The sequence below is a fragment of the Protopterus annectens genome, chromosome 4.part0 (genome assembly GCF_019279795.1).
Source record: "Protopterus annectens isolate FY-2018-M chromosome 4.part0, PAN1.0, whole genome shotgun sequence".
Classification (NCBI taxonomy): domain Eukaryota; kingdom Metazoa; phylum Chordata; order Ceratodontiformes; family Protopteridae; genus Protopterus; species Protopterus annectens.
In genome coordinates, this window is record NC_056733.1 from 402554180 (window position 1) to 402580078 (window position 25899).

At 36.8% G+C, this 25899-nt stretch overlaps 1 protein-coding gene across 1 annotated transcript in view; it reads right to left on the reverse strand.

Moving 5' to 3' along the window:
• The window catches only part of LOC122799352 (transmembrane protein 132B-like), a 2948958-nt gene that overhangs the window by 1035942 nt on the left and 1887117 nt on the right, over positions 1-25899 (reverse strand). Inside the window, exon 4 of the mRNA XM_044068346.1 lies at positions 1575-1761. Coding sequence (XP_043924281.1) covers positions 1575-1761 — 187 coding nt within the window. The remainder of the gene's footprint in view (positions 1-1574; positions 1762-25899) is intronic.

Genomic DNA, 25899 nt, shown 5'->3' on the forward strand with positions numbered 1-25899 from the left:
AGAGGTGAAATATGACACATATCTTTGCAGAAACCGATTTCCCTAATCTGTGTATTTCTGAGACATCAGTACCCGTTCAGACAAAATGAATCCATGAACATTCCAACATGAGCAAAAGACATAACACACTAATACAATCTATTACTAATTCACTGAAAACATTATGCATTTGTCAAATACCATCATACACAAAAATATCCCCACAGGAGATAAAGCTACCTACTTATCTCCATGTGATGATTGTGCCCAAACACTGCACTAGAATTCGGGCTTATGTCAGATAATCAACTTTTTGGAAACTTGATCATCATATGGTTGAGACCACGTGTTCAACTTTCTGCAAACTCAGATGAAACAAAACAAAAATCTACATTTCTCCAGGGGGACAAGCTGCACCCCCCATGCCCATTGCAAATTATAAATGCCAACTCCAAGATCGCACTACACTGGGGAACAGGGTAAATTCCTCAGTCCCCACTGTACTGTGATCTCCATACAAATGCTTTAAGTTTTCTGAAAGTTGGCCATATGGTCTCAACAGTATAAGTTCGAGTTTCAGAAAACTCGATCATCTGACATGAAACCCTAAAATCCTATTCGAACATTTGTGTTCATCCCCAAAAAGGAACGGAATGGCAATTCTTGCATTTCCTGTACTCGTGCCTTACCAATCACTTCATCCATTCCACTTTTACACAAATTGAGCACCATACTTCATAAGAAACACACATTACACAATATAGTGAACCACTTGAAACATGCTTACATGCAAACACCATTCATGTAAACAAGCTGCATCATATGTATACCAAGGATGATGTCATTAGACTTCTACAAATCTGATTCGTACATTTGGGGAGCAGACACAACTATATTTTCCGCGTACACATTATGTAAAATGGCACAGGAAAAAATAAGTATCACTCTAAAAACTAAAATATGGATATATAGATGCAGTTAGCAATCTGATAAAAGTGAACTTTGATTCGCAACACATGCTACATGTACTTTAAGATACAAAACTTAATTTTGCTAAAGACAGTGAATGAAAAATATCTCAGACTGCTTGAGAAAAAAATAACCTAATTGATTTTTGTAAAGATAATGAATGAAAAATAGATTAGATTGTCTGGGAACCATAGAGCATAAGATAAATGCCACCAAATACATGAGACTCTATGATGTCATATATATATATATATATATATATATATATATATATATATATATATATATATATATATATATATACATATCTCCTAAAATACCGGTTTGTTGACAGATACATCATGTATCTGCATGTTTTTCATTATTCACAGTTTTTTTTTTTTTTTTTGCTAATTGCATGTTAGATACTATATTGTGAAGTACAGGTATGAAAGCTGCACCCTACTTAAAGTCACAGCCATGGCCTTTTTCTGTCCCAGTTACAATGGATCCATACAGATCTGTACAATGCTGAAAAACTTAAAAAAATTAATAAATAACGTGAAGATGGGACTGGGGTCTATGGATTAAGATGTCTAAAGTTAGACTGGTACAGGTGCGTAGCAGTTATATATTTACTGTCTTACCATTGCAATAGGAACAATCCCAACAGGTTTTGACTGGCTTACAAAGATCTCTGAGGTGACCACACTGCCTTCGATGCCCTGACCAGTGTACTCCACTTGCCAACTTATCGAATGAGTGTTGTTTAAAGTGCTGATGTCTTCAACTTTAACATCCACTTGCAGAATTTCATGGAGAGCGCCATCATCCCTATAAGGGAGGCAAAGCATGAATTAAACATACATGAAATTTAATGTTAACTCCATATGTTAAGTATGTATAACAATAAATTATGTCATCTGTAGTTACAGATATTTCTTTTAGGTAAGAAAAGCTTAAAAAATATTTGAATTCAGGTCAGAGACCTTGATGTTCCTCAAGTGCCAAAAATTGTCTGGAAGAAAAAATAAATTAGTTTGAGGGTTAATAGGCTCATTATACATTTACATAGTGCAATGGTCATTTTGCCACATGGCTATTTTTTAAATTGTCTTTTTATTTGCACACAGCACTGCTTCACTAATTATAGGTTACTATCAAAACAAACAAAGACAGTTATGTACCAAAATGACATCCAGGCTTCTCAGCATGTAACTCTGGCAGTGACACCACGTTATGCAAAACATATGCTTAATTATAACTCTGTCGGAAAAAATTGCTTACTTTTCTGTACCTCAGAAGACTAGTCTTTGGAACAATAAGATAGTAATGAATAATTTTAATAAAACAGAATATGTTGCTTTAAAAGAAATAGTCCACTAGGAAAAGAGATGTGTTGGTCACATGAAGTATAAAGAAATATGTGACTCGTTCAATCATTTATTAAACAAAGTAAAACAAAAAACAAAAAAAGGCACTTTAGAATGATATAAAATCAAACCTAAAAAGTTTGAACTGCTCCCTGTCACATTTTGAAAAACTTCAGGCGTAACAAACCTTCCACAGCACAACGTGCATGAGTGCATACCAAAACCTGAATAATTCTTTAAGATTTAAAAACATGGCCCTCACAGAAAAAAATGATCAAGCCACAGATATACGAGTAAGCATGTTTCAAAGGACAATTCTGCTTCACATATGTCAGACATATTACTTTGATATTTCATTCATTGCTCAAATCTTACTGTAGAATGCCAAAATACTTGATGTTTTTATTTGCTAGGTGGTCAAGTACAAAGAACAACTATGTTGGATAGCATTCCAGTCTAAATAAACTTAATATTATCTCAATTATTTAAAAAAAGTAGATTAGAATATCTTAAATGAATTTATAAAACAAACAAAATTAATAAATATATTGAAGCTATTTCTTAATATTCGCAACCTTTAATAACAAGAAATTTTAAGGTTATAAACTATGACTGTATCCACAACACAATAACACAATGAAAGAATAAAGTATTTAGCTCATTTTAAGCCAACAGTGTTACCCTGTATTGACAAGATGTTGAGGCTAGAACCTATAATAAAGGATACTATGCAGTGACTTTCAGTTAGCAAATGGATGCAAATATTTGTAAAAAAATAGCTGACCACTGGTTATATATAATTTAAGAGCAGGGCAACGGCAGATTTTAGTCTGCCCTTTAAGTTTATTCAGTAATCATCTATCTCAGTCTTACTCTTCAACCCCCTTATCCCCCTTCTCAGTGCCCTCTTGAATGTCTCTGAAGATTTCCTTTCTACCACCCCCGCTGCAAGCCCACTTACTGGATCCATAGACTGGTTGGACATTCTTATTTGGTGCCCCTTCCTCTCTCATATATCCTTATTCCCAACTCCTTCACATATCCGTGACATAAACTGGTCCACCCCTATTGTAGTTCTGTACCTCCTCTAGTATCTAGTGAGAAGAATTCCAGCTGTGCTAGTCTATTACCACATTATTTCCCCAAATAACATGCATCCTTGGAGCCTTTTGTTCTGGACTTTTTCCAGAAGTCTGATGTCTTTCTTTCTCCATCTTTAGTCTCCAGAGCTGCTCATAGTAGTCAAACTGTTCTCTGGCAAGGACAAAGTATAAATTCTTTGTTTTTGGAGTCTATCTCCCAGGTTATATGCCAACATTCTGTTGGCTACTAACACTGCTGGCTAAGCGCTATATACAACCTGCAAAGAAGTCTGCATCATCTCATTTGTAATAACGTGGTTCATGCACTGAAGTTGTGATGAGATCCCGGTCTGACCATTGTGCTCATTGCATTGACTGGTCACAGTAATGCATTTGCTTTCTGATCTTTTAAAAGACCAAAGGACAATCCTGTTTTTGCCCCACGAAAATCCTTTGCTGATAGGAAGATAGCTTCCTTATTAACTAAACATGGTAATTTAGCCAGTGGTCAGCTTTAAAGAGCTGAAATTCAACACCAATATTTGATTTATTCCTTGATCTTTTCATATTACAACTGGATACAGTGTTTTCTTGCAGGTTATGAAGACTGAAGGACAAGAAGCATCCACTTTTAACATCTGGTCTCATTGAACATTTGAGAAAGATGATGTCTGTTTTCTACAAGAAAAATGTTCAAGATACCTATGGCAACTACCACTGTTTTGCAAAGCACAAAATTTAACATGAAATGCGGCTTAACTGGTTTATCTTAGACACAGACAACAGTTATTGGGAGCCCACCCCAAACTCTTCTGGTAGAAGATTAAATATCTAAATAAACGTTTACCTTTTTTACAAATTTTAATATTCCCACAGCCAACAGCTCAACCTCTGTTGATCACAGACAGTCAGGTCAAAGAAACATCATCATCAACTGACCACCCCACTTACGATTTAATAAAATGCAGGAACTACTCGACGAACTCCAAACTGCTTTATGCTCCTAGTGGTCTCCAACTTGCCCACCTTACTTAAGGCTTCTGGTCCTGTTATAGCAAACCCCCCCCACACACACCTTCAACCACACTCATGTCACACAGTCATGGGGACCCCACTGCATCCTTTCAAGCATGCTGTTCTCTACCTGCTGCCCATGGTATTCTTCCCAATAGCACCAAAGGACTGATGATATATTACTAAACTAAAGCAGCAGCCGGAGAGACCATAGAGATTCCTCACCAGAAGAATCCAGGGCCTCAAACATCTACCTTACACAGATAGCTTAAAAGTCCTGTCCCTCTACTCAGTTTCATACAGACACCTCAGAGGTGACCTCTGCCAGGCATATAAAGCAATCTTAGACTCCACCTTGATGGGACTGCTGCATATCTGTAAGTCTGGCTCCACTCAAGTAACCCGCATGTGCGACCTCAACCTGGTCTGTGACATCAATAGGACTCGTTGGCAGGACAGATTTGTGTTCCACAGATTCCCCATCTATGGAATAGACTCACTCTCCATGTCAAGCAGAGTACCTCATTATCCCTTTTCAAGCGCAACCTGGATAACTGGATGGGAAACAGAAAATACACCCCTGGGATTTGACCTGTGTCCCTGCTGGACAGGGATTTGGGTGCTGATTTGTCTAAACACTTTGCTAGGCTTATAAGGGCCTCAGGGCCAATAGCGTAGTAACTTCCTATGATCCTGATCCTGATCCTATGATCCTATGGGAGGATAGTCTGAGTCAGTGCTTCGTTGATAATGTTTTTTTCACAGGTACATCGGTTTAGAAATAGGGATAGCACACTGGGTGACTGTTACCAACTCATTTATTACTAATTGCAAGAAGAGTTTATTCACAAGTATTTTCTCTTTTAACTGAAGAGGATTTCATGTAGTTAACTATCCTGTTCTAATTAGTAAATTTAAAATACTTGGATCTGGTGAAGATCAAGCTTCTGAAAAAATAAAATAAATAAATAAAAACTTTAGTTAAATTCAGTGCCTCCTTATCAGACACAGTTTATATTACAGCTGTAATGGTTCAGATATGAATAATGAGGCCAGTACTGTTTGCTGCTTATCAAGACTCTGAAACTTCAGTAGTTTCAGGTTACAATATACAAAAATAAGCCAGTGCTCTTCAGACAAGATACGTCCACTCTAACTATTCATACAGGGATGTTTTAACAGTCCCTGCACTGGTTACATTAAAATGAACAGTGACACAACAGATGAAATGAGAACTGATAAAAATGAAATATGCCTTAGAGTACACTTGTTTAATCACACAAACTTCAAAGCTTTCTAAGTCAACATAAATAGATGAAAGTCTTTTTTTCACTGAGCTTAACTCTCATTTGAAGACAGGTGAAGAACATGTCCTTAGCTGAAATATTTTTATAAGGTATCAAGTCTCTTTAGTTTCAATGCTGGAAATCAATAAGAATTTATCTTCTTATCACTAAATTAGAGTACATCCTTCCCGTTGTAGCTCTGAGTTCCCTGTGTAACACAGGTGTCCTGCAATCATCATAAACATGATCTGCAGTTTACTATCCTTATTGGGTCATAAAGAACACCAGGTACTGCAATGGCAGCCATGCTTGCTACCTTCACTCACCATTAAGCTCTTACACCTTGATTAACATTCCTGTTAAACTGCAAGAGTCATCTTTGAGCCTCAAATGTCTAGCTGTCAGTTAGAGGCACATAGAAAGCATCATGAAAAATATCACCTGCAATCACCTTCTAAAGGATATCAGGAATTAGCTGGATGTTAATAAAAAAATTTTAGTCAGAATTGTCATCATTAGCAGCAGCAGCAGTTCTCTTCTTCCCCCATTTTAACATAGGCCAGCAATTCATGTCAACTGTCACTACCTGCCTGCATTTAGAATCATGATGGACTGTCATAGGTCTACTCTCATACAATTAATGCACCTTTTGGTTGGATGTCTTCATCTCCTCTTACCTTCTTTCTCTTTCTCCCAAATATAATCTTAAATCTGCCCCACAATGAGCATCCTGAAACCCATGCCAAGTACTTCATTCTCCATGATTTCAAGCTTGCTCAGCTGCTATGGCTTAACTGCTCTGGTTTCTCTACAATACAGGAGCACTGATCAAACCACTATTTTTTGCTCCTTACTTTTCAACTTATTTGGCATTTGTCTGTCACAAAACTGCCTCTGGCACTGTGCAAGTTGTCTGCAGAACCACCAATTCCAGTCGTGGCTTCCTCAGTCAGATTTCCCTTCTCTCTAACTATAAACTATTTGCCTGTTCCATATTTTCACTTCTATCTCAATTCTGGGCTTCTAATTTCTACTATTTCTTGTCATGATCATTGACTTGTCTGTATTCTGTTTGATCCCATGAGCCACTGGAGTTGCATTCCATTCCCCTATCATTTGATGACGTTATTAACCAGAGTCTGCTTCTAGTGCAACATTAATTGATGCAGCAGCTTTTGTGATCTGCCTCCTCCAAACTATTTACTGATGTAGAACATCCCCACTATAAACTTAATCAGCCTAAAATCTGAACCCTGATGTATGACCACTCCCTCTGAGAATCTACTTGTGAGTCTAAACATTGTTTGTTCTTATGACATTAGGTCCTTGTACATAGTCTGTACAAATTCTACCAATATGTCCAAGGTTTCAAAACAAAACAGAAATGCCCATATCTTTCTTGGGACATTTTAGATGGCTTCTCCATGTCTAGGAATGCACAGTGGGCTTTGTCTCAATGCAAATATATGGCCAGTGGTACTACATGCTTATTTGAATCTGAACTGCCCATCTCCCACATTACCTTCTGCTACAATGTGCATTTATTTATCGACCAGCCTGTCCTGCCCATCCATGCAATGTGACAGGTGTTTGATATCTGTGCTGTAAACAGCTGTAAAAATTGCCTTTGTTCTTGTACACTGGAATAAGATGCTTAATTTCCAGTCATCTGGGACAAGCTTGCCTATTTCCATACCATTATAAACACCCTCAGGAGCCATTTTCCCCTAATTTACTCAACATCTTGATCATATCTGCCTCAACATCATCTCAGCCTGCTTCTTGGTCTGACCTCATTTCCTTAGAGGACTTCATAATTCAACTAGGGTAGGTTCTCCTTCCTCTTTTGTCATATGCATGTAGATGTACATCATCTGTAAGGCATTCCAGAAACCTCTTGAAGTACTCCTTCCATCTGCCTTAATGTCCTTTGGACTGGTAAGTACATTGCTGCTAGGATTCCTTTCGAATTACTTCTACCAACTATGTTCTTCATTACTACCGTGCAACCTCACAGAGGTAGTCTGAACCACCTGTTGAGTCATTTTCTAGAAGATACTACAGATTCTCAAATGCCTTGTTCTTTACCATTTGGACTGCTCCTTTAGCCAGCTTCTCCATTAGGCATCCAATGATCCTTATCCTGGTCCACCTTTTCTATCTCCCACTTCTTCCTGCATTACTACATTTTGGTAACCCTTCTGGACTTCTGCATTCCACCATTGGTTTATGTGCCTTCTTTTCACAGCTGTTTCCACATCAGACTTCCAATTTTCATGCATGCTTTTCTGATATTCTGCCCTTCTTTTGCTCCTTAAATTTTCTCTTCACCCTGAGGTACTAAGGTCACGAGTATTTCTTTGAACCTTCACTTTCACTACAGTCAACATCTAGGCCTTCACTTAATCTTATTTGACTTCAGAGTATTCGCTGATCACTGCCTGCAGCTGATTGTGGCCAACAGCCATTAATGATTGGGGGAGGGAGTCAACCATTTCACTAGGGATGGCTTTGATGACTTTGCAATCTTTAATTTGCCCCCATTGTCTTGTCTTTACTAAGATAACATCCATGATTTTCACTCTGGCTAATCAGTTTTATAAGTGATATTGTGATCGTCTTGATCAACCATGCATTGGTCACCATTAAACAATTTGCCAGGGAGGAGTCTAAAATAGCCTTTCCTTCATTATTCATCTCATCACAGCTGCATGGACACAGGTAATCCTTATATTCTGTTCTACCTGTCCAGATATGAGCATTCAGGTCACCAGTTATCAGGAACAATCCATTTTGTCCTACTTTTGAATAATCATGGAAATTGCTGCCTGAATTACCTCTTTATGTCATCATCAAAGCCCTGCTGTAGAGTACAGGCAGAGATTGTAAAGGCTGCTTTATATTAACAATAGACCCTGATTGCCATGTCTCTATTATTGATTCTGACATCCCTATCTATCATCAGAAGACTCCATCTCACCACAGTTCCCTCACCATTTCTAGTCCTCATCTTCACAAGTAGACTCTGGACCTCATACAAAGAAACTTTGCTGGTCTGTCCTATTACCTTGACTCATGGACATGCAGGATATCCAGTCTCTGCACCATTTTGTCAGTCACTTCCAAGCTGCATCCTGTCAGTGAACCTCTTTTCAGCGTATTAGTCCTTAGTTCACTTTGACAATTTGATTAGCTTTTTGTCCAGCTGCTACCATGTAAGCCAGACTGAATAACTGTACACCGGCTTGGGGGGCACACACTGGACAAAACGGCAAAGTAGATACCTTTTAGCATCCACCATTAGGATTGTTACCTGATGTAGATTGGAGTACTTCATGTGCTCAACCTCCTTAACATGGACAAATGCCCAAGCCCCTTTTAGTGATAAGCTGACATGACCAAATCACCTAGAGCCAATTCCTATACTGCAAGTGGCTAGCCCTGATACTGCATGCAACCTGTGGTCTGTATTTTTCTGTGTAGAGAATAGTATGAACCACAGATGATACCTAAAGCAGTTGGTCCATATGATCCTTCTCTTGAAAGACACCATTGAGAATTTATGTGGATGCCAATTGCTCCAGTCATCTTCTGTGAATTTTGGTGGTGGGCCTCTGAGTTCATCTAGTAGGGCTAGGATTAAATCATGTACCATGCATCCTTGAGGCAGACTTGTAGACACCTAACATTCACCTGTAAACGTGACTGTTAGAGAGATAATAGATAACTGCAATGATATATAAACTCTTTTAACCACCTTTAGAATGTTTGGGTGTTTGTTATACTCTTTATTCCTTTTTGAATCCTAGTTTCTATCTGCAATGCCTACTTGCTTAACCATATTGCCCACATACAAGACCTTCTCATGACACTTCATGAATTGTTTTACCGTTTTATACATCATTATTAAAATGGCTCAATATATATCCATTATTTTATGCTATATAAATCATAACTGCCTCACTTTGTACAACATTTATTTTTATTTATTTATTTTTATGTAATATTTGTGCTTTGTGAGCACACTGATGGCTGAAAATGGTCTTACGACTAGCCCACCTATGTGGATAACAAACAAGCCAAAAAAATCTGGATCCTCTTTGTACTGTTTTACTCCTGCATCAGCCCTGCCCCCACACTATTAATACATTCTGCAAAAGAAAATAACTTCTCAAAACATGCAAGGCATTTACGGGTCTATATTAGGTAATCAAACATTCAAAAGTTCCAGTATCATATGGTCGACACCAAATGAACGAACTTTTAAAAGTTTGAAAATCTAATAAAAAAAAAAAATAAATTACACAAATAACCTACCTGAATGCTTTAAGTGGGGGGACAAGCCACCCTGCACCCCCCGCTCTTTAAATATACCAACTCCAGGATTGCACTACCGGATAAGACTATGACTGTTTTTTAATATTTATATTTTACTTTTGTTACTAAGGTTATAAAGATTGTAAAATGCAAGTAATCAAATATTTACTGTACTTTCATGGTTGCATGGGTCAGTACTGCATATTACCAACATTGCGGTTTATACGAGAGTCATGTTAACTAGTAGGACATTTTCCTCTTTGTACACGGATGGTTTGATGCTCCGTTTAATGTTGAAGCAGTTTTTAAATCACAGTTCTGTTAAGTATGTGTACATCCTGTAGTTTCTATGTCTTTGTTTATGAATGCTGACTAAGGTGATCTTAGCATGAACTAGCGGACAGTTAATGTTATGCTCTGTCACCTGTTTCTGTCTATTGCAAGCCTAATCGGCTTTTTTAACTAGAGAGATCGCTTGTATTTTAATGAACGCTATGCTACGTAGGTACGCACAATAGTCAGTACTGCTTATTTCCATCATTGCGGTTGTACGAGAGTCATGTTGACTAGTAGGACATTCTCCTTTTTGCACACGGATGTTTTGATGCCCCGTTTAATGTTGAAGCAGCCTTTAAATCACAGTTTTGTAAATTATGTGTACATCGTGTAGTTTATATTGTCTTTGTATATGAATGCTGACTGAGGGGGTCTTAGCATGAACTAGCGGACAGTTAATGTTATGCTCTGTCATCTGTTTTTGTCTATTGCAAGCCTAATTGGCTTTTTTAAATAGAGAAATCGCTTATATTTTTTAAATGAACACTATGCTACGTAAGTACGCACAGCAGTGCTCTTATTCTTTATATTTAAGATTCAACCAGACGCAATGCGTTAGGAATGTTCCGTAGCACTGTAAGTTTTAAAAGATGTTTTGAATATTACAGAGATACAGCAATTTTGTAATTGTTTTTAACATTTGGTTCATATGTAAAAAGTCTAGCTATTGTGACACAAGCATTTGAACTCCTGTAAATTGTCTCCTTTTGTACGAGTTTACGCTGGGTATTGGAAATTCTCAGTGAATTACGGAAATGCACATAGTCACACTTTGTCAATAGGTGCTTTACAAGCTGCTTGGGAAACGCTGACCAAGTCTGGCGAGTATGTTTGATATATACTGGTATGCTTGACAATATAGTACGAGTTTTTGATAAGCACTATGAGATTATAAACAAATTTGACAATGCTCAGAGATATACTAGAATGTTTAGAGTATTATATAATGTGTGTTTGGGCACAAATATGTTTTATATGTTTTTTATCACGAAGTACTTAGTTCATATTTTGAATATACTAGTACTTCACTCAGTTTAACAGGATAACATTTCTGGAATGGAGATTAATGGGTCTCTGTACCTTTAAATGAAGTAAACATGTGATTATAGAGATCCTATCACAAGCTTTTGTTAGTTTTAAAAGTGATGTTTAAGGTTTTAGTTTGTATTAAGAGTCTGAAGAAGCCTTTGGCGAAAGCGCTTACTCGTTTTGGAATAAACAATTTGCTAACTTACATGGATTTATTTGTCTGATTTTCTACTTTCATTTTATTGCTTATTGGAAAGTCACGCTTTTCTTTGGATTGAATTTTACTTCTATGTTTTAGCGTGAGTATCCTACCTCGACTAACAGCAGCTCTGCGTTTTGGTTTTGTGTATTTACTTCTTATTGTTGTCAGAGCTGCAGAGAGTGAGGATGGCGAATGAAAGTAGTGTGAACATTGAATTGCCATATGTACCGAGAGTGTTCGAACCTACTTCAAGTGTCCTGGACAGATTTAAAACATGTGTCTCTGGAAGTACAAACCTACTCATGGACTTTAATCCAGTTGTAGATGGAGGAACCGATATTCAGCTTGGTATGACTAATTTGGATATTTCCAAAGACTTACATGAATTAGAGACTGTGTTTACTAAATTAATCAAACTACAAGTTCAGAGACATTATTTTGAAGTTTGTTTAAATAAGCAAATCATACCTCGTGGGCTAAGAGTACTGAAGATGCCCACCTCTGGTACTTCATTACCAGATCTTTTATATCGTTGGCAGCAACTCAACCTTGAGTTGAGTTTTAGTTATATGAAACTCTTAATTGAGTTTCATCTGCCTGAAGAGGAGAGACTGAGACTGACTGTTAACAATTTATTTAAAGAATTTGAATGTAAATATATTGATAACGAAGTATGTATGAGTAAATTAAGAAAAGTTATAGAGGATGTACTATTTTTAGAGAAACGGATGTTAGACCAGAAAAAAGTGAAAATTACTAGGGATTTACGAGATTTTAGAAACAATAATGTGTTCACTTGGCCTAGGGACACGGCACCAAACTTACACTTCAATTCTGATTCAAATGTATCTCAGAGGCCATCAGGTGCAACAGATAAAAGTTTTAGGAATACTACCTTAACCACACCTGTTAACAAACCAGTTAGGCACCCACAAAATATTAACACAGAGAATAGATTGTCCAACAAACTGACCTCATATAATAAACAGAGTGATGGATCTGATGTTCCAACTACTGGAAATAGCATAGAACCTGACCCACAGTTGACAGGATCCAACCATATAGACACAGAGAATCACAGCCCCACACCCCCACAGATACAAAGTAATGGGAGAGAGGACCAAAGTGAGTTAGGTGAGAGTTTGACAGGATGCATTACCGAAGTACAGAGATCTGGGGCAGCAGTAGTGAGACCAAAATCAAACAGTGTCATCTTTAATCCAAATAGATGTCCGGCCCCCCTCCCCATAGCTCAGAACCATTTTTTGGACAAAAGAAGGTCCACAAGCAGGGGGAGACAGAAGAGGAAAGGCTCGGTAGACGAACAGGAACAGCTAGGCCCCACAATCAAGAAAATGTGGGGGAGACAAAATCGTTAATCATGAATTTATCTGATAGGGTACTGAATGAATATGAAAAACAGGTCTTAAGTAAAGGCTTGGGTTTTATTCCTACAAAACCTAACGATCTAGTAGATACAATTATAGAAGCAAAAATGTATGTTCGGAATTTACAATTAAGGTTGGATTTTGGTCATTTGAATAGTAGCCAAGTTATGAACAAACATCGTCCAAACAGTACATATGTACCTCAATTGAATCCAACTATAGAGGTATTTGGGAATGTGGTGGAAGATGAAATATATAGAAGTTATCAAGAGAATAAGCCTCCCAAACATGGACGTAACTTAAACTATAAACAAAGGCAAGCTTTGAATTCATTAAGAAATGACAGGTCCATTGTAATAAGACCAGCAGATAAAGGTGGACCTATTGTCATCATGGACTATACATATTATGCCAACAAAATGTTTCAGATGCTTGATGATACAACTACTTACACGAAACTAACTAAAGTTAATTTAAACAGCATGGTCTTTAGTGTATACAATACCCTAGACGACTTGGTACTTTCACATGACATAACACAAGAGCTATATGGATACCTAAAGGTGAACAATCCTACTTTACCGATCATACAGGGACTTCCTAAAGTCCATAAGAACAATAGAGACCCACCGTTCAGACCTATTGTTGCAGGTCAAGGGTGGGTAACAGAACCCTTATCTATTTACCTAGAAAGTGTACTTAGACCGTTAGTCAATGCTAATAAGAAGATCTTGAAAGATAGTAAGCAATTTCTTTTAGATCTATATTCTCAAACTCAATTATTGGACACTAAGCAACACTATTTTTTTGTGACACTAGATGTGGTTAGCTTGTTCACAGTGATTCCTAATGACATAGGAATAAGACTTATTACTGAATATTTGAAAACACATTCAGACTTCACTGATAAAAAGATTGACCTTGTGGCTTTGTTATTAGAGACGATATTAACCAATAATGTCTTTGCATTTGAAGAAGTCATTTATTTACAGAAGGATGGCGTGGCTATGGGCACATCCTGTGCAAATAGCTACGCCAACCTAGTCATGGCCAGATGGGAAGATGTTTATCTTTACAATAATCCATCCTTTATAGAACATGCAGCAATGTACTGTCGTTTCGTGGACGACCTCTTTTTTATATGGCTTGGAGATGAATCCTCCCTTTTAAGTTTTGTTTCCTACTTGGATAATACTACTGACTTCTTAAAATTTACTGCAAACTTTTCAGTTAGCAATCTTCCGTTTTTGGACGTGGAAGTAATCAGAATGACCAATGGTATGATTAACACAACAATTTATAGGAAGGAATGTCAAAGAAATAACATATTACACAGACAAAGTATGCACCCTGACCATGTATTTCATAATGTCCTTAAAGGACAATTTATGAGGGTATCCAGACTGAATCCACAACAAGAAACTTATGTAACAGGAATAGAGGACATGAAGGGGAGATTTCTGGAAAGAGGATATAATGAAAAAGAAATCTTAGATACTATTAACACAGTAGAGACCTTAAGAACTAGTACTGCGAAACCATATTTTATGGCACAAGAAGAAATTACAAATAGTTCAACTTCCATTAGTAATGAGGTTAGAGTCAACCTCACTTTTAGTAAAATGAACCTGCAAGTGAAAAATCTTATGAAGAAACACTGGGATATTCTGAATTCAGATAAAGACGTTAGTGAGGTAGCTGGCCCCACACCATACATAGCTTATAAAAACCTTCCCAATTTGAAGAATATCCTATGTAGACCAAGACATCCACAAGTTAACAGGTCGACAGTAAATAGAAATACTGTACCATGCGGTCATTGCAATCAATGTACCTATATTAATAAAGAAACAAGCTTTGAGCATCCTACCACAGGACGTATTTATAATTTTAACACTAATACTAACTGTGAGAGCAAAAATGTAATATACATGGCGAACTGTCTAGGATGTAATAGTTACTACATAGGGAAAACAAATAGATCATTCAAGGAGAGGATTAGGGAACACACGTACCATCTCAGAGTAGGTACTGAAACTAATGCATTGGCTAGACATAAAAGATCAACTGGTAGCAGTCATAACTTTAAATTCTGTGCCATTCAGAGTGTTTTCGAAGGATTTAGAGGAGGTGACTTAATTAACAGAACATTAGAACAAGAAACAAGATGGATTATTAGATTAAGGTCCGATAAACCACCAGGCCTTAATGACAAAGTTCAATTAAAGCCATTTCTAAAAAGTAGAAGGTTACGCAGGTAAAGAGTTCCCCCACCAATTGTTTCTAAACTATATATCTCTTAGGTACATTTTGCCTACAGCTGTATGACCTTGTTGTAGACAATTTATTTTAGAGACTTAGTTATACTGTGACACTTTTAAACAATTGTTTCTAAATTATATATCTCTTAGGTACATTTTGCCTACAACTGTATGATCCTGTTGTAGTTAAGTTAATTTATATACAAAGACTCAGATATACTGTGGACACTTTTAAACTTATAAATACATTTCACAAAAAATGAGTTTTTATGTGCTCACATTTAGCATTGAAAGGTATTATGTCCTGTTTGTTTTACTGAATAACTAATGCAAGACACCTTAGGGGGCAACTCTGGGTTACCAATATAAATGTCCTAGAAATAGCTACCACTTTCCCCCATTTATATTTCTTTCATGCACCGGATAAGACTATGACTGTTTTATAATGTTTATATTTTACTTTTGTTATTAGGGTGATAAAGATTGTAAAATGCAAGTAATCAAATATCTACTGTACTTTCATGGTTGCATGGGTCAATACTGCATATTACCATTATTGCGGTTTATACGAGAGTCATGTTAACTAGTAGGACATTTTCCTTTTTGTACACGGAGGGTTTGATGCTCCGTTTAATGTTGAAGCAGTTTTTAAATCACAGTTCTGTTAAGTATGTGTACATCCTGTAGTTTCTATGTCTTTGTTTATGAATGCTGACTGAGGTGATCTTAGCATGAACTAGCGGACAGTTAATGTTATGCTCTGTCATCTGTTTCTGTCTATTGCAAGCCTAATCGGCTTTTTTAACTAGAGAGATTGTTTATATTTTAATGTACGCTATGCTACGTAAGTACGCAAAGTAGTCAGTACTGCTTATTTCCATCATTGCGGTTGTACGAGAGTCATGTTGACTAGTAGGACATTCTCCTTTTTGCATACGGATGTTTTGATGCCCCGTTTAATGTTGAAGCAGCCTTTAAATCACAGTTCTGTAAATTATGTGTACATCGTGTAGTTTATATAGTCTTTGTGTATGAATGCTGACTGAGGGGGTCTTAGCATGACCTAGCGGACAGTTAATGTTATGCTCTGTCATCTGTTTTTGTCTATTGCAAGCCTAATCGGCTTTTTTAAATAGAGAGATCGCTTATATGTTAATTAACGCTATGATACGTAAGTACGCACAGCAGTGCTATTATTTTGATTTATATTTAAGATTCAGCCGAATGCAATGCGCTAGGAATGTTCCGTTGCACTGTAAGTTTTAAAGATGTTTTGAACACTATAGAGATACAGCAAGTTTATAATTGTTTTTAACATTTGATTTATACAGAAATAGCCTAAGTATTGTGACATTAGCTTTTGAACTCCTGTAAATTGTCGCCTTTGGTATGAGTTTACGCTGGGTATTAGGAATTCTCAGTGAAATACGGAAACGCTTACAGACACACTTTGTCAATAGGTGCTTTACAAGCTGCTTGGGAAACGCTGACCAAGTCAGGCGAGCATGTTTGATTTATACTGGTACACTTGACAATATAGCACGAGATTTCTATACGTACTATGAGATTATAAGCAAATTTGACAATGTTCAGAGACATACTCGACTGTTTAGAGTATTATAATGTGTGTTTGGGCATAAATATGTTTTATATGTTTTTTATCACGAAGTACTTAGTTCATATTTTGAGTATACTAGTATTTCACTCAGTTTAACAGGATAACATTTCTGGAATGGAGATTAATGGGTCTCTGTACCTTTAAATGAAGTAAACATGTGATTATAGAGATCCTATCACAAGCTTTTGTTAGTTTTAAAAGTGATGTTTAAGGTTTTAGTTTGTATTAAGAGTCTGAAGAAGCCTTTGGCGAAAGCGCTTACTCGTTTTGGAATAAACAATTTGCTAACTTACATGGATTTATTTGTCTGATTTTCTACTTTCATTTTATTGCTTATTGGAAAGTCACGCTTTTCTTTGGATTGAATTTTACTTCTATGTTTTAGCGTGAGTATCCTACCTCGACTAACAGCAGCTCTGCGTTTTGGTTTTGTGTATACACTTCATGAATTGTTTTACCGTTTTATACATCATTATTAAAATGGCTCAATATATATCCATTATTTTATGCTATATAAATCATAACTGCCTCACTTTGTACAACATTTATTTTTATTTATTTATTTTTATGTAATATTTGTGCTTTGTGAGCAGACTGATGGCTGAAAATGGTCTTCAGACTAGCCCACCTATGTGGATAACAAACAAGCCAAAAACATTTGGATCCTCTTTGTACTGTTTTACTCCTGCATCAGCCCTGCCCCCACACTATTAATACATTCTGCAAAAGAAAATAACTTCTCAAAACATACAAGGCATTTACAGGTCTATATTAGGTAATCGAACATTCAAAAGTTCCAGTATCATATGGTCGACACCAAATGATCAAACATTTAAAAGTTTGAAAATCTAATAAAAAAAATAAATAAATTACACAAATAACCTACCTGAATGCTTTAAGTGGGGGGACAAGCCACCCTGCACCCCCCCGCTCTTTAAATATACCAACTCCGGGATCGCACTACAGTGCAGAAAAGGGAAATCTTCCCACTCCCTGCTGTATGGAAATCTACGTTAAAACATTTGAACTTTCAAAAATTCGATCATATGATGTCGACCATAAGATAGTCGAACTTTTGAAAGTTCGATCATTCAATATAGACCTGGCATTTACATGTTCATGAGCTGAAAATGAGCACAGCTATCTTATGAAGTATTACAGCTAGGGAGAAAAGCAAGCAGTCTACAATGGGGAACATGGAGAACTACAGAAGCAGGAATTTAAAAAAGTGATGTGAACATGTGTCAGACATGAAAATTCATACTATAAAAACTGTGCAAGACACAGGAAATTCAATTTTACCCTTTTCACTAATACCAGTAACACAAAAGGTAAGCAAAAGGTGAGCAAGTGAGCTGCAGATGGGCAAGGCAGCAGAAGAGGATGACTTACAATTTTGGAACAAAACTGCACAAATGTAATCTCAGAATTGTCTCAGCCAAGTGCTACTATAAGATGGACAGTGCCAATCATTGTCGCACGATCTAGGATTGTCAGGCAACTCCATAGATGTGAGAATTGGTTTCAGAAATGCAAAAAAAAAATTATAGACAGAGTGTGCCTCTTTCTATTAATTTTTTAATTAATTTATGCTTATTGTGTTGCCTCCCATTCTTATATGATTTTGACTGTCGCTCAGAAATGTTTACCCTTCTGTTGTGCACTAAAACATTCCCCATTAATGCACTAGCAAAGGATCAACAAAACAGACATCTGTCACTGCAAAATATTTCCATATCAGTTTTGGTTTAGTGTCCTGAAGATAGACTATTGTTAATTCAGCAAATGTGAAGGTCTAGTTTAGATCTATTTGCACAGAAAGGTGGTATCATAATTTTTGTGGTGACAGAAGGAAAACTTGCATGTCTTCTGTACGCTGGAGTTTCACCTCACTGAGCATCAAGCATAATAAATAGGATATGATCTTTTTTTCTTTAGCATGTTGCAATAATTTTCTTTCTTTATTATTCTTCATAGTTATCTGTTAATTATAAGGTGTGCTGGCTATTATACCTTTTCAAAGATGTTGTTAAAGATGGCTATTAAAAATTGGTTTCATGGCACAGAAGGATGAAGTCCTGACTGAAGCCCATGTGACCGGGGTTCAAGGAGTAGCCACAGCACTGAGGGGAAGGACTGAAGGGGTCTGGCCTGTTTACTCCTCCTGGAACAGATGGTGTCAGCACTTGGAAGCACACTACAGAGGTATGATTGCCCTGCTCAAGACTAGGGGTACAACCTCGTGTGCTTTGGTAGAGGAGCAGGGATTCCCAAAGTGAAGTCTCCTTGTGAAAGTGAGCAGATTTCACTCAGTTAGTCCAATGCACATCCCTTTCCCAGTGATATGCCAAGTGTGTGTGTGTGTGTGTGTGTGTGTGTGTGTGTGTGTGTGTGTGAATGATACGGCATAGACAGAAAAGAGAAGAAATATCATGAACCACCCTGTCAGTGATCTGCAATATCTCCCCTACAGTTTGACTTTCGCCCCAACTAATGCAGAATGAATGGTATGTTAGTCTAGGAATGTACTGATGATTGACAGGCAATTGAAGGAAAGTGACCCAAAAATTGGTTATTAAAAGCAAACAAAATCTTGAAGTTGCTGATTTTAACTTCGCCAGATCAATACATTTTGCTTGTGACTAAAACTGGAAACAATTAGAATGGGTTAACAAGGATCAGACAATGCAGTAAATTATGAAAGAAAGATTATAATATCCTAGGATTGCCCATATTTACCGAAAGATGCTACAGAGCTGGTTACAAATGCATAGAGAGTGGGAGACTGAAACTGCTTTATGGCAAGAAGCTTTTCTTTGCATTGGGAAAATATTTATATGATTTTTAGTTTCACTGTTGCTACATCACCCAATTTTCAGTTGACATTCTTGCACAGAAGTACACAATTCCCATCTATAATACTTCCATGTGAAGTAGAGTTCCTTTCTAACCAAATTCAAAAATATCTTGGACAGTGGAAAGGGAATCAGAAATACAACCTTGACCCGATTTGTCTCTAATGGACAGAGGCAGCCTGCAAATGCTTGACCACAAATACCCCTTAAAATAACCTTAGAGTACCAAAATTTGTCAGATATATTTGTGATGCATGGCTAGGCTTAAAAAGCACCTCATGGTTGTTAGCACAGAGTCACCTATGAACCTGTGACTGAGGCAGAATGACAACCACTGGAAAGGTTAGAGACATTGCAATATATCAGAAAAGAGAGAACTATATAAGAGACACAAGAAAAATGAGAAGTGAATACTGCATATGCAGTTGGGGATTATTAAAGGGAGTTAATGTGAGTAAGATTACAGTCAGGATATAGTTAATGTGAGTAAGATTGGAGTCAGGATATAGTTAATGTGAGTAACACTGGAGTCAGGATATAGTTAATGTGAGTAACATTGGAGTCAGGATATAGTTAATGTGAGTAACATTGGAGTCAGGATATAGTTAATGTGAGTAACACTGGAGTCAGGATATAGTTAATGTGAGTACGATTGGAGTCAGGATATAGTTAATGTGAGTAACAGTGGAGTCAGGATATAGTTAATGTGAGTAACAATGGAGTCAGGATATAGTTAATGTGAGTAACAATGGAGTCAGGATATAGTTAATGTGAGTAACACTCGAGTCAGGATATAGTTAATGTGAGTACGATTGGAGTCAGGATATAGTTAATGTGAGTAACAGTGGAGTCAGGATATAGTTAATGTGAGTAACACTGGAGTCAGGATATGTGTAGTGTAACTAATGCAGAATGCAGGCCACTAGAAACAAACCATTGGGAGAATAATCATGTGAAGCATGTTAAAAGGTAAGAAAGAAGAAAGCTATACATTTGCATCAGTGCAATTACTTGTTTTATTGGTCCTTTTAACTACATGATGTGATGTACTCTAATAGCCATTTTAATCAACTAGTATTTCAGCCAGAAAACAAGTATTGCTTTTTTGTGAAGTATACATTGGTTTGTTTTAATAAAGACTGCAATGTCTGCTTCTATAGCTACATTATTTTTGGATTTATTTGCTCTTTGTTCAATGTTTTGCTAATCATTTGGTCCTCTAATATAATTGCCCAGTTCTTATTAAGAATTTCTCTAATTCTCATAAAGTCTAAGGAGAAGGTGAACATAAAATTCAAGTACTGATTCTCCATTCTTCTTAATGGTTCCTCACTCTGTGTGTCATTTTGAACCAAAATACTAATATATTATTATAGACATTGCCTGAGAGAAGTGGCTTAAAGTGCCCTGACTCCCTCTTTACCTTCACCTCAAGGGTGATGTCAATCAAGTGTCTATCAGGATTGCCTCTTCTCAGAAACATGGATTTCAATGTTTTACATTCTTCATAAAAATCCGTGTAATCTGAGACCATTCTTGCTGCCCTTACCAACTGGCCCTTAACAACGGTCTTCTTCCGGTGGTAAGGGTGATTGCTTGAAAAGTGCAAAAATGCATTAGAATAAGTAGGTTTTCTGTAAATGGAAGCCTTATATTGTCGCATAACCATATCTTTAGTTACCTTCACATCTAAATATGTAATGTAATCTATATCTACATTGTATGTGAATTCAAGGAAATCTGTCTTAGCTGTGATGCTTGTTACAAAATTGTGTATAAGTTCTGCCTCCCTCTTCCATATAAGGCACATATCATCCTGGTATCTAGTGTACCATAGGACATTCTCCTGAAACATATTACTGTTAAATAAGAAATTTCATTCCCAATGTGCCATGACACTATTGGCAAATCTTGCACCACAGGGTGAACCCATTGCCACCCCAGAATTTTGTAAAAAGATTTCCTTATTAAACATAAAATAGTTATTTGATAAAACCAAATCAAGCAACGTCTCAACCAGGTAAACCTTGTTATCTTCAGCCTTTTATTAGAGCATAAACTCCCTTGTCCATGCTATCCCTGTGGTCTGCGGGATGACCGTGTACAAATCTTTGATATCAATAGTCAAAAAAATAAATAAAATTATCACTGTATTCAAGTTTATTGATGCTTGCCAAAAAGCTCCAAGAATCCCGACATATCTGTGGCTCATCACTAATCATAGGTTTCAATATATTATCTATGAGTTTGGCACATGCGTATGTTACGGAGCCTCTTCCATCCACAATGGGTCTAAATGGTGGATCCGAAAGGCCTTTATGTCATTTTGGAGTGCCAAATATTGTCGGGATTCTAGGAGCTGACATTGACAAGTACTGGAACATGTCTATGGAACCTTCCAAAAACAAGTCATCCAACACACCTTTAATGGATTTTTGTAGTGTATTTGCATAATGATTGATTAATTGAATAATGGATCATTTAATTAAGGTATATATAAGGTGTATTTGAATAGTTGAATCTTTGTCTGATGACGTTGGGACACAGATCCCTTCGGAAGCGCTCACAATAAAATTATTTTATACAAATGCTGGTCGGTGATTGAGGAGGCAACCAATATTTTCATACACTTGCTGCTTTTTAGCTTGGGAGTGGGAACGGGATACACAGACAAGTTCCAAGGAAAGCTGTAGAAAGGAAACTTAGGAAGTTAAATGACAGACAAGGTGCAGAGACATTCTGCATAACGACAGGGTTTTAAAGAACCTGGCAGATGTTATTCCACATTTATATCCAGAGATTGTCAATACATCAGATAACAATAATGAGATTCATGATGACTAAAAGGAGGACAAGTTAGTGCTACTCCCATAGTCAGGTAGCGGTGTGTGACCCAGGAGCTTACAGACTTTAAGGCCTGACCTCTATGACAGGGAAAGGAGGACAAGTCAATTATTTTTGATGTGCAGTGATGTTGGGGTTCTAAAGGTTAACTTGTTGCTAGAGAATTCTGCCAAACTGCAATCTAAGCCAATGCACAGAAGGTTAATTACAGATTATATGGAAGCAAAATAGTCACTATGTAAAACTAACTAGAGTGAGGTGTTCAGCGGAAAAACTGCAGATAGAATGTGGAAAGTTTTGAGAGAGAAATTGAGTGCAAAAAAAAATCAAAAAATGTTTAACATCAGAATCTAGGCATACAACATCAGGGGGATATATTTCCATAAGAACAAGATATCTGATTAAGGTGAGATACAAAAAATATAAGAAATGAAAGACAGGTTGAACTAAAACTTTGAAAACTGAACTAAAGAAGCTGGACAAACAGAATAAGCATAATGTGAGACAAGTTCAAGAAAAATTTGAAGAAAATTTATATAAAGATATTGAGCATAATAGGAAACCTTTTTATAGATACATAAGATGTGGAAGGAGTAAAGACGCACAAACTGATAAACTGTGTGCAGACTCTAAAATTTATTCTCAGACACAACAGATTATAAATATATTTATAAAATCTTATGCAAGACAGTTCAGCTCCACAAAAGTGGTGATAAGTTGCTCGAGTGACATCCAGGTAACTCCAGATACTGGAATAAAATTAGATTATATTGAAAAAGAACTGAGCAAACTGGATTCAAACAAAGCACAGGGAGGAGATGGAATTAGCAGCAATGACCTGAAAACACCAGCAAGAACTTACAGTACCATTATATCTATTATTCACTAAGTCATATAAATATGGGGCGATTCCTCAAGATTGGAGACATGCGCTTATTAAGCCTGTCTTTAAGGGAAAGGGGAGTAGGACTAACCCTGAGTCATATAGCCTTTTAAGTCTACGTTCATGTTGTGGAAAAATAATGGAGAAGATAATATTGGATAAGTTATTATCAGAGCTGGATAGGTTGGGACTTGAAACCCTATATCAGCATGCATATGTTGAAAACAGATCTATTACCACCTGTAACATAATGTTCTATAACAATATAACAACAGCTATGAATGAAAAATAGTGCTGTGATGTAATTTATATAGATTTAACTTCAGCATTTGACAGGGTCATACACAAAACACTGATCAATAAATTAGTACAACTAGGTATTGATATACTCATGATAAGATGGATAGTGGCATGGCTTAAAAATAGGACATGGCAAGTATCATACAGCAATTGGACAGGTGAAATCCTTGGTTACAGTCAGGGTGTCCCACAGGGCCCTGTCCTAGGCACTTACTTGTTTAGATTGTATCTTTCAGACCTAACTTTTTAATCTGAGGTGTTTTACATTTTATATGCAGATGACCTGAAATTGGATAACCTGATTACATGTGTTACTGATAAGACATGTCTGCAAAATAACTTAACTAAATTGATCATTTGGGCAAAGAATAATAATATGTTGATAAATACATCAAAAACTAAGCATATGATATTTGGGGGACAAATTGAAAGGTGAATATTTAATACAGCACACATTGATTGAAACTATAGACTCATTTAAGGACCTGGGTGTATGGGTGGATTCAGCAATGAGTTTTTCTAATCATGCCAACCAATTGGTTAATGATAGTTATAGAAATATAGGTTGTATAAAAAGAGTTATAAAGTCTAGGAAATCAAAAATAATCAAGTCATTGTTTGTTAGTTACATTAGACCCAAACTTGAGTATGGAATAACAATTTGAAAACCCTATAAGAAAACAAACATGAGTAAACTGGAAAGAGTACAGTGGAAATATACAAAGGGCATTCATGGATGTGCGGTAGCATTGTTGCCTCATAGCAATAGGTTCTCCCGTTCGATTCTTGGCTGGAGTGCCTTCTGTGTGGAGTCTGCATGTCCTCCCTGTGGTTGAGTGGTGTTCAAAAGACATGCATGAATGGGCATGCCTTCGTTGAAGGTTGGGCTGGCACCTCAGCACCGTAAAAATTTACTGCCAATCATTAGCGGACCAGAGTTCCACTGTGGCGACCCCTAACCGGGAAAAGCCAAAAGAAGAACAACAAACTTACAAAATAACTCAACAACAAAGATGAAAAGAACTTTTATAACAAACCTCAAAATATACAAAGGGCATTCATGTATGTGCGGTAGCGTTGTTGCCTCACAGCAATAGGTTCTCCCGTTCGATTCTTGGCTGGAGTTCCTTCTGTGTGGAGTCTGCATGTCCTCCCTGCGGTTGAGTGGCATTCAAAAGACATGCATGAATGGGCATGTCTTCATTGAAGGTTGGGCTGGCACCTCAGCACCATAAAAAATCTACTGCCAATCATTAGTGGACCTGAGTTCCTCTGTGGCGACTTCTAACCGAGAAAAAGCCAAAAGAAGAACATGAAAGACTAAAATATCTGAACTTGTACAGTGTCTCTTACAGATCTCCAAGAGGAGATCTTATTCAGGTATATAGGGCATTTAGAGACAACTACCTCTGGGAATATTTGAGGTATCAAAAAGTACTAGAGAATCATCAGACAACCTATGTAGAATATTCTATAGGAATGTGAAGTGGACTAATTGGTTCTCTGAGAGAGTAGCTGATGCATGGAACAGACTACCAAATTACATTAAAGTAAGCACTAGTTTAGATATTTTAAAGAACAGCCTGGACACTTATTAAGGGAACAAGTGTTTTGGTATATTGGGAAGCTAGAAGGGCATTGATGCCCGTGCTTGAAATATTTGTATGCATGTATTATATTCCTACAGTCAGGTAACTAGGCCTGACCCAGAAACCTGCTCAACAGTGAGGAAAATGTGTCTTGTATTTTTGTGAAACTTGGTGTGTTTAATATTGAATACATGACTTGTCTTGGCAGCAGTAAACTTTAAAACTGGTGTTTGGACTTTACAAGTACAAATAACATTTTAATGTTTACAGTTCTATCTGTTTTAGTTAACCATAACAGCTTATGTGGTTGTCCTGCAAGAGATATTCTGGACAAGATTTTCTTATTAAATAACACTAAGTATTTAAACGTGTACAGGGTATCTACTAAGCACATGAAAAAAAATCACTTTTTCTTTTCTGCTCAGCAAAATGCAGTATATTTTTTTGTATATTTTTGGCTACTCAGTGGACCAGCTGCCTGATTTTTGACTGTTTTTCCTTGTATTACACTGTGAACAAATTTAGAAGAAATTTGTCAAAAGCCTTTTGTCTGTGGGTCAGGTCATGGCACAAAATAGTCTTTGAACAAGACAAC